The sequence below is a fragment of the Euprymna scolopes genome, chromosome 6 (assembly GCF_053919585.1).
Source record: "Euprymna scolopes isolate OS-2025 chromosome 6, ASM5391958v1, whole genome shotgun sequence".
NCBI classification, from domain to species: Eukaryota; Metazoa; Mollusca; class Cephalopoda; order Sepiida; family Sepiolidae; genus Euprymna; species Euprymna scolopes.
Window position 1 is genome coordinate 152,449,771 of NC_136487.1, and position 14,893 is coordinate 152,464,663.

The 14,893-nt window shown below is 31.6% G+C and overlaps 1 protein-coding gene and 1 long non-coding RNA gene across 21 annotated transcripts in view; one reads left to right on the forward strand and one right to left on the reverse strand.

Moving 5' to 3' along the window:
• Positions 1 to 14,893, forward strand: part of LOC145278055 (AMP deaminase 2-like) — a 420,622-nt gene that overhangs the window by 385,026 nt on the left and 20,703 nt on the right. For all 20 annotated transcript variants that reach the window (XM_080130282.1, XM_080130283.1, XM_080130287.1 and 17 more), the window contains 2 exons: positions 2,371 to 2,491; positions 9,700 to 9,873. In XM_080130282.1, coding sequence (XP_079986408.1) covers positions 2,371 to 2,491; positions 9,700 to 9,873 — 295 coding nt within the window. The remainder of the gene's footprint in view (positions 1 to 2,370; positions 2,492 to 9,699; positions 9,874 to 14,893) is intronic.
• The window catches only part of LOC145278058 (uncharacterized), a 264,159-nt gene continuing 261,897 nt past the window's right edge, over positions 12,632 to 14,893 (reverse strand). Inside the window, exon 3 of the long non-coding RNA XR_013868278.1 lies at positions 12,632 to 13,327. This is a non-coding gene — a long non-coding RNA (uncharacterized LOC145278058). The remainder of the gene's footprint in view (positions 13,328 to 14,893) is intronic.

Genomic DNA, 14,893 nt, shown 5'->3' on the forward strand with positions numbered 1-14,893 from the left:
TTGGACATGGATCTAACTTAATAAATTGATTTGAGCCCAAAACAATAAATGTTAAGGGGTCATAATAAGAGTCAATATAAAAAAAAATTGACCGTTTTTTTTGTTTGTTTTTGTTTTGCTCAGCATACACCTCCAAACACCCGGGCAATGCCGGGCACCTATGCTAGTATATATATATATATATATATATATATAATGTTATTTGAGGGTAAACAATTACATATGGTCGCTACAAATAACCATCTGTTTCAGTTAATGAGACTTCCTCAGGCGACCCGGAACCCCTCAACGCCACAAAGAAAATGGAAAAAATATTAAAAAAAATATATATTTTGCTCTTTTTATTGAGCACTATCTAACAACCTCGTTGTCTTACTTAGTCCTGACTTTTGAACATCTCAAACCTGAATATATATATATATATATCTATAATATAAAACTGAACGTCTGTGTGTGTGTCTGGTCACGAATAGGCTTGATTATTATAGAAAACTGATCATATATAATAATAGATGTATCGAGACACAGGAATGGGTATGTTTGATCTGGCATAATGATGATTCATATGTATGAAAATAAAAAATTTAAATATTAAAAAAAAAAAAACGTTTACAAGTGTTTTTGAGATAGATGTACATAATGCTTTGATAAGTATCTTTTAACTTAAATAGGGATGGTATAATAAAATTGTGGGGTCTGCGTTCGCGCCTGGCCTCCATAGAATGGAAATAAGCAAACTTTAATAAAGACTTTTCATATCTATCTGCGTAAGTATACTTTGATAATTATGTTTCAGTTTGAAGAAATATGGTATAATAAAATTATGGGGTGTTCGTTCGCGCCTGACCTCCATAGAATAGAAATATGTCACAAAGTTTAACAAGGTTTTTTAATATAGATCCACAGAATATTGTGATAAGTATTTCAGTGTGAACAAGTATGGTATAATAAATTATCGGGTTTATCTATTTAATTTTTACTTTCATCATATTTTGCTTTGGTTTTGATACCCCCAAATTCGAAGCTATCTTTTTACAACCATTCCTTTTCATAACCTATCATACTTTCGTAAATCAGAGTCCACGGATACTTTTGCTAGTATATATATATATACATATACACACACTTATTTAGTGTTTCCTTTTTAAAATTAAATATTTTTAAAACTTTTTTTCAAAGTGTTTTTTTAACATGTTTTATCAACTATTTGTTCTTATATATATATATATATATATATTATTATTATTGAATCTTAATTCTTTTAAATTGCATTTTTATAAAATGAAATCATTTATATTTTTTATTCGCCTCCCCCTCCACCTCTAAATATTCTTTTATATCTGATTTTTTTAAACCATGTTAATTTTTTATTTTTTTTATCTAAAATTAATAAAAGATGGTGTTTATTCAAATTGGCACTCACGGCAATAAACAAAAATGAAGAAAACATTTATTACATACCTACTTGTCAGGGAATGAAGATGATATATTCCAAAAATCACAAAAATTGATCAAGTATTTTTTTTTTTTTTTTTGAAAAACAAATTTGCCGTTTTTATCGATAAGTGAAAGTCAAAGCAATTTTGATATTATTCAAATTTTATTTTTTTAATTATATAAAATGACCCTTCTAAAAAGTCTTTTCATTTGAAAATTTTATTTTTTTAATTATATAAAATGACCCTTCTAAAAAGTCTTTTCATTTGAAAATTTTATTTTTTTAATTATATAAAATGACCCTTCTAAAAAGTCTTTTCATTTGAAAATTTTATTTTTTTAATTATATAAAATGACCCTTCTAAAAAGTCTTTTCATTTGAAAATTTTATTTTTTTAATTATATAAAATGACCCTTCTAAAAAGTCTTTTCATTTGAAAATTTTATTTTTTTAATTATATAAAATGACCCTTCTAAAAAGTCTTTTCATTTGAAAATTTTATTTTTTTAATTATATAAAATGACCCTTCTAAAAAGTCTTTTCATTTGAAAATTTTATTTTCCTGAAAAAGTTTTAAATATTACACATTATGCTAATAAATTATTTAGTTTTAAATCTTGCATTTATTTTACGACATTATCAAAAGAAAAAAAAAAGAATAACTTGAAATCAAAGTCGGTTGCCCTTGATTCTGCTATGATCTCTAATTTTACCCTCTCATTGACAGGGAGTAAAATTTGATTTTCTTTAATTAAAAAAAATTAAAAAAAAATACTTGATCAAATTACGTGATTTTTGGAATATTTGTCTTCATTCCGTGCCTGATATGTACATCACACAGACTTTTCCGTATTTTCTTTAGCATTTTGATGGCAATTAAAAGTAATCTGAATAAGCACTCAAAACTTATGTGTATTCATATTTACTTTCAGCGAACGAGGTTTCAATACATTTGTTCTTCGGCCTCACTGTGGTGAAGCTGGCAATATTACTCATTTGGTTTCTGGCTACATGTTGAGCGAAAGTATTGCTCATGGACTCATGCTTAGAAAGGTTAGTAGTATGTTGGCATACATCAATTATTAAATTATATCTGTAAAAATTAACACACAGTAATTATGGACAAACTCCGCCTGTGGGAATTTCTGAAAGGCAAGCTTAACTTCATTAGGAAGATAACATTTATTAAAATGTTGGTTTCGTTTTATTCTTTTCTGCTCAAATTATCTTTTTTTTTAGTGTTTTTGAATATCTGGACTGAATGTACCAAAAATGTTACCTGGCAAGAATAAGTATTTAGTTAGAAGAAACACAATATGGTTGATTGTCAGAAATAATATAGCTGTTGATCGATTCAAAACTATCTCAAAAGTCTGTGCAGTCAGAAATGCCTCATTTGGATTGGTGTCATAAACTATTATATAAACTAACCCAAAATTGAGATAGAGCCAACTGGCAATTGAGTATGAGAAAACCATTGACAATTCCTATGCATCTCTCTTCTTCACTAAGCTGAATCGTTCATTGTCACTGACAATAAAAATATGTCATTATATTAAAAAGATGTAGTTTGCTTGAAGCATTGTGTGCGATATGTATTTAGAGAAGTATTAGACAGTTATCACGATGCAAGAAATGGAAAGTTGTCCATGTTGAGAAGGAAAGATAAACAGATGATTTTATATATATATATATATATATATATATATATATTACACTAATAAATCTTATCGGAAAAGTTAAAACTTTTACACACCAATCTAATGTGTGTGACCGTCAACAGAATAAGAAAAAAAATGGGCGAAAAAATAAATGCACCACGAATAAATGTTACCAAAGGCAAGCTAAATTACTCTTCTACTTACGTAGATGACATTTTTGTGTTTTTTAAAGTTTTTTTTATAATAAAAAATAAAGGCCGTGTAAAACCTATAGAGTTAGAATAAAAAGAAAAATGGTCTCAGATTTGTAGTCGAACCTTGATAATCGCTCAAAACTCAAGAATTCCAACAAAATACTGATCCAATAAATGTCACAAATAAGTGCTTGCGCAGTTTAGCAAACATTAAAAAAAACAAAGAAAAAGTTTTCATAATATATTTATTTATATATATACTTTATATAATTTCATAATATATTTAAAGGAAAATTCTCTTTGTCAAATGGTAGGCGTTTCCAAAACCATGTGAACTGGTAATGTTGCAGTGAATCAATATCTCCGCATGAAAGACTTGATTTCTTAGCTTTTTGCAGCAGGCCAGCTGTGTTACATGTCTATTTCTGCCCTTCTCTGACGTGATTACAAGTTCTTTTTATAAGTTTTTTTCTTCTCCCTTGCCATGACGTCACATCATGCATGGCTTGGTTCTTTGTGACAAAACAGCTGAGTAATAGCTTGTATCAATTTTATTAGGAAAAAATAGTAGATTTTCCAGATTAGTTAACAAAGCCAAAAAAGTGTGTGTGTGTGTGGGGGGGGGATGAAAAATAAATACTCCACAAATATTACCAAAGGCGAGCTATGTAACTCTTCTACTTAAATAGATAAGCTTTTTGTGTTAATTTTCTATAATTAAAAATAAAGGCAGTGTAGAACGAAAAAAAATGATGGTCCTATTAGAGCTGTAGTCGAGAATACTGATAGAAACACATTCAATAAATGTCACAAGTAGGTGCTTGTGCAGTTTAGAAAAAACATTAAAAAACGAAGATGGAAAAAAAAAAATCTCTAAATACCAGTTATGGAATAAAGTTCCCCCCCCCCCAAAAAAAAATCGCTTAATTTGAGTAGTTTTTAGTTTTTACAAAGGAAAATAAAATGTTAGTGATACCGATCACGACACAACCACTTTGGCAGTTGCCAGGGGAGATAAATCCATCTAATTTTGGAATTTTGGTAAAAGTGCACATTAAGTTCTAATATTATTAATAAATTATGAAACAATGTTTTGAAAGAAAGAGAAAGAAAAAAAAAATAAAGAAAGAAGGAATACCTAAAATTATTAAAAACTATAAAAATAATCTCATCAAGTTTTTCGCAAACTTCAAGAATTAGATGGAGTGACTTTCCTGGCGCTCTTCTTCCCTGTGTCTGGAAATTTTCAAAATGGCTCCGTCGCAGTGGACCTTACTAAAAATTGATTTTTCTCTATAAAAAGAAAACTACTTTATCAAATTAAGTGATTTTTTTTAAATGAGAACTTTATTTCATAACAGGCAGATACACCAGAATTTTTTTTCTTTATCTTCGTTTTTTTTTTTTAAACGTCTTTGCTCAACTGCACAAATGAAATGTTCTACCAGTATTTTGTTTAATTTTCTATTTTTGAGTGATTATCAGGACGCGACTATGGCTCGAATGAGACCATTTTGTTTTTCATTGTAATTCGACAGGCTTTACACTACCTTCATTTTGAATTAAAACACTTTAAAATAAGTTAAACACACAAAAAAAACTCATCCAGGTAGATAAAATAGTAAACTTAGTTTACCTTTGGTAACATTATTTTGATGTTTCTTTTTTTTTTTTTTTTTAAACCAACATTTTTTGTTTTTTGGTCATTCTGGAAAATCAGAATTTAATACAGTTTATCTCATTTATGTATGAACGGTGAGTATTAGGTACCATGGACAGCGAATATGTAAATTGTACGTATTAAATATTAAGATTATCGTCTCTATATAAGTGATATCCTATGTCGTACTATACTGCAGTTCCTAAGTTATCTAGAGTGATCTCCCCTTTCATTGACGCCATTTTTTCTTCAAATATAAAAGCGTAGAGTTTTCTTTAAAATCGGTTAAATTCAATTTTAATTTGATTTCTGCATTTATTTATTACTTAAACCACGATTTAGCAATAAAGAAGAAATTTTTTTTATATTCAGTTATAGCAAGTTTCATTGTATACGTGAAGCGTCGACATGAAAAGGGAAAAACTGGTTATTTGTTATTGTACCTACTATGCCTCCCCACGGGACAGAATTAGACACCAGGGTCGTTTTTTAACGTGGAGAAAAGGTACAAAAATAAAAATTGTCTCAGTCGTGAAGGATTTCTCCTCCACCGAAAGAGAACAAGAAATAGAAGTGCAGCAGCAGCATCTGAAGAACAGATACTACACTTTGATCTTGACCAAATTGTAGCGAAATTCGAAAACTGAAATATTGAATTTCAATTGAAACCAGTGATATCTACTGAATTGTCATACTCATGTCGCAGTAATGACCATATCCAAAAATTACGAAAAAACGATAAGATAGAAAATTATCAATAAAAAAACAGTTTTGGAAGACAATTAACAAAAATAGGGTTTCGCTAAATTGACCAAAGATTTTCAGATTTCAGAAAATAGTTACCGCCCTTTTATTATGATTCGAACTGTCTGCCCCCCCCCCACCTCCATTTTTTTTTTTTTTTTTTTTTTTTTTTTCAAAACTCAATTTTCGCTAATTTTCTTCGAAAACTATTTTCATTAATTATTAATTTTCTACCTTATCGTTTTTCGTAATTTTTAGATATGTTCATTTCATAGATTAAGATTTTAAGAAAAACAATATTACGTACTTAATTGTCATGTCGAAAATAGTAATATATCCAAAAATTAAAGAAAGCCTGGGTTGTTTTAGTAAAATAAATTCTATCGATACGGACCACAAAACCATGAACAAGTAATCTAAAATTTTCGTTCAGAGTTATGTCCCTTGTGTGTAGACTTTTATCGTTTACTCTACAATGTCTAAGAAAAATGCAATTTTACCCAATTTTGCGTAAAAATTAGTTTTGAAATATAAATAACTTTCTACTCGATGAATTTGTGTTTATTTTGGATATATTACTATTTTCAGTATAGCATAATATTGTTTTTGCTTAAAACATTTAAAAATAAATCGCCCTTTTTTTTTTTTTTACATAGTCACAACTTATCAAGGCCTAGAGGCCACTCGAGGATAAGGGTTAAAAGTGTAAAGTAGTCAATGGGACATTATAGTAATCGTTAGTAGTGGAAAATTGGTAAATTGGATTACTTAAGTGGACGGTTCATCAAGAATTTGTTCACGTTGGATTTAAAAACGACCATATTGTAGTCAGCTGGAAAGCAGGCAAACTGAAGAGTCCTACAGGCGTGCAATTCTAACAAAGAAGCCCTTTTCATAGACTCTCTGTTTAGGTTTAGGCACTGATAAAGAGTGGGGTAAGTTATTAATAGTGGTTTCAGTTAGACGAGTGTTTTTGTGAAAGTTTGGCGAGGGGAGGACTATAGATTGGAGCTCAGACGAGCACTTGCCATGAAAATAATGATGAAGTAGAGACAGGCTCGCAATGCTTCTTCTGTGAGAAAGAGGTTGTAGGGAAGAGAAAATGGCATCCATCATTATGCTACAAAGTCTATATTGAACCCTGTCAAGGCAGGATAAGCCATGTGGCAACAATACTCCATCCTTGGACATACTTAACTCTCATACAGGTAGAAAATTGCATCAGTAGTGAGATATCTATAGAGCAGTGGAATGATCCTACCATTTATCCACTGACCTTGGCAACGGATTTGATGTACGCGTTCCATCTCAGATCAGAAGTAAAGGTCAGACCCAGAAGCTTGTCAAAACATGGATCCTCCCCAAGATGAGAGCCATTCATTTCAATTGATGCCAGATGGGGATTAGAACGTTAATGATGAAAGGATAGAAGCTTGGTTTTAGATGCATTAAAAGCAACCAGCCACCTCTTTCTCCATTGCACCACATGCTCAAGATCAGAGGAGAGAGAATCAGAGAACTTGGCCATTTACATCCTTTGATGTGTTGCCATAGATGATAGTGTCATCAGCATAAATGTACGAATGACCTTAGGATGTTATTTGGGAGATCATTGATGTAGATCAGGAAGAGAGTTGGACCCAAGATGGACCCCTGAGGGACTCCAGCATTAATACTGTGAGCTTCTGATTTCTACCCTTATGAACCTATCAGAGAGAAATGGTTTAATAATTAAGACATTTCCAGCTATACCATAGCTGGAGATCTTGTGAAGTAGACCTTTATGCCATGACATATCAAAGGCCTTTGATATGTCAAGAGACAACTATCTTAACAAGCCCCTTTTCTAGATAAAGTACAGTGATATATTTTTTCTTACAAAGAAACAAAATGTAGGTGGAAATAAATATGGTAATTTTATAAAATCATTCAACCATTTTTATTTCTTATGTAAGCCAAACCGAATGGGGAAACCAGATGTAAAACCGAGTGATTCTATAAAATTACCATATAAAAGCAAAAATGTCAAATAAAATTTTACTACTAAAAAAAAAAAGTCCCAAACAAAAAAGATTCTAACAAATCAAAAGAACGTCTGACTCAAAGTTTGCAGTAAACGGTGTCTGGTCAGATTTGATTCCTCATAATAAATGAAGTAAAAAACAAATTACTTTGGCATTATTCTATATCCGATTCGACATATTGTGATTGAAATAATGTTTTAATTATTTTAAAGCAACAATAATACTAATAACAATGCAAGTTATTTTAAAGCATTTTCTAGTTTAATACAAAATTAGTGTAAACTGATATATTAGAATGAAAAAAAAAACAAACAAAACAACTGACATTAGACGATCACACAAACTGTCAATCACTCAAAAATCGACAATTACAAAAATACCGATACTAACTATACAGTTCAGTTAGACATTATATTTTCGCATGAGTGATGACCGTTATTAGTTGTAATTATGTTTAATTTTAGATTTTTGAACCACTATCAAGACGCCATGTAACCGTTTAATGTTAAAATGAAAAAAAAAATTGCAAACTTAGGAGTTGACAGTAGCTGAAAACTAAAAAAAACTTTTTTGGACCCTGACGCAAATAAGCAATAATAAGCCAAAAAAAAGGCGATTAGTAAAATTAATTGATAACATATCTTTTTAACCACATTGCTAAATCCGAAATATCGGCCGCGTCGTCTCTTTAGCCACATTGCTAGATCCGAAATATCGACTGTATCATCTTTTTAATCACGTTGCTAGATCTAAAATACCGGCCACGTTGTCTCTTTAGCCATGTTGCTAGATCCGAAATATCGGCCGTGTCATCTCTGTAGCCATGTTGCTAGATCCGAAATATTGGCCGCGTCATCTCTAGCCATGTTGCTAGATCTGGAATATTGGCCGCGTCGACTCTTTAGCCATGTTGCTAGATCCGAAATATCGGTTGTGTTAGGTGGAAAGGATTAAATAAGTTAAAGGACACAGAAAAAAAACTTATACGTGTACATAGAAGGGTAACTTATGTTGCCTTTGGTAAGATTAATTATATATTTGTTTTTTCTACACCCGTTTTTGTTTTATTGGCTTTTGTTAAAAATGCCCACAAAACTTCAAAATTAAGTTTTGAAAAGAACTTGTAGCCGTCTACTTGCTCCATTTTGCATAAAACTAAATAAAAATAACTCACATCCATCCTTTAGCTTGACAGATGTTTTCTAAAATCCACAATGATCAGTTGATTTGTATCAAAATTTACCCTACACAAATATAGGGTGTCGCAAAAGAAGTTGACAGATTTGAAAACTGAATTCAACCGGAAGTACCACTTTATGATAAATATCCGCTCCATCGGTGGTGTTATCTGTCAGAATCTTTTGAAACACACCGTATAAACATATACAAATACCCAACATTATATGTGTACATATGTATGTATAAATAGATTTTCAAACAATGACTTCTTTAAACTAATCTGTTATGTAGAGAACAAATGTATGCGTTTGTATGTCCAACTAAAAGTAAAAAATTAGTAAACAAAGAGCTAAAAAGTATATTTTTGATCAGCATTGTCCCGGATGAATAATATCTACAATTTAAAAAATAACTATTCATTCTATTGGAGGTCAGCTGGGCCAGGTTTCGTCAGTGGTTGGTTGGGGCACTTTTTAGCCATTTGCAATGTTATCTATTATAGAAAAGAGATGCTAATGGTCTTCATTCTTATTTTTTTTTCAATGCACTAAAGCAGAAGAGAGAAAGATTGAGAGGAAGAGATACAGGAGTTTTAATATGAAGATATTAAAACACTTTTTAATGTCTTCTGTTTTTTTAGAGTCCTAGGCAACACTTGGTATCCTTGTTAATAAAATATGAAATTCAAATTGAAATCTTCTTTTAATTAACCATGTCGTTTTATTTAATTTAAAACATTTTTTTCTCAGTTTTCTCTTCATTTGTTTTCTTTCTTTTTTCCCCCCGTCGTCGCAACCAGGTTCCTGTCCTGCAGTATTTATACTACTTGGCTCAGATTGGCATTGCCATGTCCCCGCTGAGCAACAATTCACTTTTTTTGAATTACCACAGAAATCCACTTCCGGAATATTTTGCCCGTGGACTCAACGTATCCGTTTCAACAGACGATCCTTTACAGTTCCATTTTACAAAGGTCAGTCAGTGCATTTATAAAACAAATATATCCTTTCATACTTTCTTGAAATACATCTTTTGCTTATATGACATTTCATAAGGTGTGGGTATCATATATATAATATATAGGGTGGCTCAGAAGTAGCGACCTATTTTAAAAGTTATTCAAGTTTTAAAATAGGTTAGGTTATTACATTTGAGCCTATATATATATATATATATATATATATAGTATATATATATATATATATATATATACTAGCATTTCAGCCCGGCGTTGCCCAGGTGTTGGTGTATGTTGGAGCAAAAAAAAAAAAGCGGTCAATTTTTTTAATATTGACCCCTATTATGACCCCCTTAACATTTATTTTTTGGGGCTCAAATAAAGTTATTAAGTCAGATCCATGTCCAAGTAACCTATATCTAAAATTTTCAAGTGTTTAGACCCAAAATTGTCGGAGGAGTTTGGTAGAGTTCTCAAAAGTTAAATTGTTGAACTTTGATCCCTAAACATCCAAATTTCTGGCCGAAAACGGATCATATAGATTTTCCCAAATCTCAGTACCCTGTATATCAAATTTCGAGTCTGTAGACTAAAAATTGACAGAGTTATTGCGTTGGAAAATGTACAGACACCTACACATACACATATATATATATATATATACACACTAGCAAGCCGCCTGGCATTTCCCAGTGGTAAAATATGCTTAAATATGATATTTTAATTTAGGCAGATTTTGGATTTATTATTATAGAGCTAATTCTCTATTGGTTATTATATTGTACCCAATATAGTAGTGATTTCAAAAGTTAAAAAAAAAAAAAAATATGACTTGGGTGCTATCAGTTGCAACTGAAACCAAAACATTTCGCTTTCCAGCGTTATTTGCTATCAACTGAGCTAAGACAACATTCAGATTAAAGCTTTACAAATTAACTGACTTAAACATATCAATATATATTTGCGCATGTGTAGAGGAGCACTTTCAGTTTACTTACGCCTGCCAAGTTCAAATTTGTCAATTTTTGACTCCTTAGCAGCTATTTTTTCTCCCCGTGAAAAACCAAATCAAATTTGATCCACAGATCCAAATACCCTATAAATCATAAATTTCATGTTTATAGACCAAAAATTGACATTAATTTGGTAGAGATCGTTCTGCACAAAGACAAAGTCACTTATATACTAGCAGAGAAACCTGACGTTGCCCGGGATTAAATAATGATCAACGAATGTTTCACACTCCGATATTTTTTTATTGTCATCAAAATCGGTGAAATCAACCAATTTTCAATCAAATCGATTGATTACCTACTCTTGTTGTGGACCCATCGTGGTGCAATGGAAGGAAGCTCCACATGCCTCCCAGCAGTGACTTAGTCTACATTTCACAGAATTAATTTTTATATATAATAGCTTCCATTAAAATTTAAAATGCAAAAGGTCAGTATCATTCAATTGTGCTCTAAACAGAAACATTCATTTTGAATGTGCTCGTCATATCAAAGATATTGTAGATTTTGTATACCTGGCCTTACTGCTTGTGGCAATAAAACTTCTCAAATGCACTTGTGATGTTAGGCTATCTAAAGGGTTAACTTTGGTCCAAATCGCCTGTTCCTTCTTTCATCGGATTATTTTGATTATCGATACTTATTGAAGACATTCCGATACAAAACCTATCTAAGAACACTGCCAGGCACATAAAGTATCTTTGTGTGAAATTTCATAAAAGTCGTCCCAGCTGTTTACAAGTTCATAAATAACAAACTCATACAGACAGACACAAAGTAGAGATAATATAGGAAAAAGAATTTATGAAAATAAAATTGAATAAATTATAAAATATATCAAGAAATCAAATTCAAATGAGGAATTACAACACAGTTGGATTCCAGATTATTCTTTTTCTTTCACGAATTACTATTTCATTAATTGATTTACTAGCAAATTAAATGATTGATCCGTTTTTCTATTGAAAATGCCTTTTATTTTTAGCTGTTTTTTTTTTTTTTTTTCTTTTTTTTTTAATTTTTTAAAAATACATATTTGCAAAAATATGCTGACCGGTGTTGCAGTTTTCTTTTACTAGTATTTATTTTCTGATGAAAAAAGCATTTCTTTGAAAATCCATGGATTAAAGATTTTTCTTTATTGTAATTCCCTATTTTAATTTTTGATGAATCAGTAAATTTAATAATTTATTCAATTCTATTTTTATCATTTATTTTTCTTTATATCTATATATTGGGTGACTCCAACAAATGGGAATTTTTTTAATGTACATATTGTCAAAAATGAGCAAATGGTAACACGGCAAAATAGTGACCTTAAGCAAGTAAACATTTCGTCATTTTAGAAACCATGGATAACTGGTTACAACAATAGAAATTACACTGAATCATTTAAGTCTGTTCGGTAATCATATGATCTGAAGATTCGGTAATGTTGCCTAGTCCCCTAGGTCGCCAGATTTATCCGTTTGTAATTTTTTTTTCTTGTGGAGTTATCTCAAAACTAAAGCTTACACAATTATCTCAACTTAAAGAACTCTGGAGGAGGTAAAACAAAAAACCCACGATGTTTCAGCAGTCAATGAGCAATCTCAACAGCAGATTTCTAAGAACAATTCATACAGGAGGACGCAATCTACAGGATTTTTTTTTAAAATGAAAATTTCACCATTGTTTCTTAAATAGCATGTTTTAAGGTTTCAATAAATTCAATTCTTGGTTTTGTTGGATTGTTAAAAAGTTTTTTTTTTGTGTGTGGGGGGGGGGCTCACCCTATGCATTCTATTCATGAAAATTCCACTTGACGCTAAGCACAAGGAAGAAATGTAGATTCTTTTCAGTTATGGTAGGTAGACGAGTTTTTACTGTGAATGTCTTATAAGTATGGCTGTGACAATGTGTGAATATTCTTTTCATTCTTTTGACTCAAGTATATATCCGACACAGTCATTCAACCAAGAATTACATCAGTCTGTATAAAAACATAAGATATTAATGGATATATACAAATTAGCAAATTTCTAAGAACCATTCTTACAGGAGGACACAATCTACAGGACATTTTTTAAAAAAATTTTTTTAATGAAAATTCCATCATTGTTTCTTAAATGACATGTTTTAAGATTTCAGGAAATAAAATATTTTTCTTCCATCATTCTTGGTTTTGTTGGATTGTTAAAAAGTTCCCGTTCTTTTGAGTATCTCTCTCTCTCTATATATATATATATGTGTGTATATATATATATATATATATATATATATATATATATATATATATATATATATATATATATATATATATATATGTATGTATTTATGTATGAGGTGCCTACAATAAATTTCCAGACATTTTCCATATGGGCACTTGTACTGTTTCAACAACTTCTGGAAGGTACCATGGAAATACTCTTGTGTGAGCGTGTCAAGCAAGGCATGAAACCAATTGATGTAATGAGCTAAAAAAAATACTTCAAGATCAAAATCAAGCAACGATAAGTATGAGATGGAATAGATTCTGACCCAGAAAACAGCAATTCTTCCCTCTTTGTCAGAAACATTGCTCATGGCATGTGAGGACTAGGGGACAAAATAAGAGAAGAGAGAGGCTGTCGAATGAAAGTAAGCCCAACGCCTACTTTCTAGGCTCCTAAGTAATAAATGAACATTGGGAAAATAACATTTTATATAAACAACTGAAATATAAATTTGCATTTGACTGCGTCCACTGCGGAATCCGGTAATTTCAAATTGTTTAGTTTCAAACTAGCAGGCCGCCCAGCATTGCCTGGTGGTAAAATGTGCTTAAATATGATATTTTGATTAATGCAGATTTCGTATTTATTATTACATTATATTCGACCCAATATTTTTTTATTCGATTTTCAGCCCAAACAACGCATAGTGCCACTTTGATGGATGGGCCTACTATCGGAGACATAAGTTGCAGCGATGCTATGTAGGGATTTGAGTAGCAAGATGTCTGTTCATATTACACTTTAACTTTGGCATGTCAGTACAGTTGGGAAACAGGAACCTGGAAGGGAATTCCAAAGTCTAGCAGTTCTGGGGAAGAAGCTATTAGAGTAGAAGGCTTTCTTACATCTAGGGATCTCTACTGTGTAGGGGTGGGACTTCGCTGTTTGTCGGGGGTATTTATGTCGAGGGGGTACAAGGGCTTGTAATTTATCAGAGCATCCGCCATTAAAATACTTGTAAAACAATCAGAGGGATGCAACAGAGGTTGAAGCTTAGATGACAGTTCAGGACCTATCAGGTTAGCGACTCTCTTTTGAACCCTGTCCAGGAGTGAGAGACTAGTAGCAGATGCACCTGCCCAAATATGACAACAATACTCGATAAATGAGAGAATGGCAGCCTTGTAGAGGTACAGGATACTTTCAGGCATAAGTAACTTTCTAGCACAGTAGAGGGAGCCCACCTTCTTCACAGACACCTTGGCAATGCTCTCAGTGTATCTGTTCCAACTCATGTTCCTTGTGAATGTTAAGCCAAGGAGTTTGAATGAAGTACTTTCAGGTAATGTATCTTTAACCATAGCTATTAGTGATCGAGAAGGTTTCTTGTAATTATTAAAGGAAACAAGCTTAGTCTTGGCAGCATTGAATGTTATCATCCATTTTTGTTTCCATTCCACTTCAGACTGGAGGACTTCCTCTAGTGTTTCCACCATTTCCTTAGATATGTGTTCATTTGTTTTCCCCTCATGCCGGTTATAGAGTATGGGGTTGTCAGCAAATATACCCATCACAGAGACAATTTTATCAGGGAGGTCATTTTTGAATATCAGGAATAATAAAGGTCCAAGGATCGACCTCTGAGGTATACTTTCATTTATACATTGTTTAGATGTACGACCATCAAGGACAACCTGGGTTCTTCTCTTATTTAAGAAGGATTTAATTATGCTAAGTAATTGTTCAGTAATACCATAGGATCTGATTTTCATTAGAAGACTATCGTGCCACACCCTGTCAAAAGCCTTAGATATATCTGAGGCTACT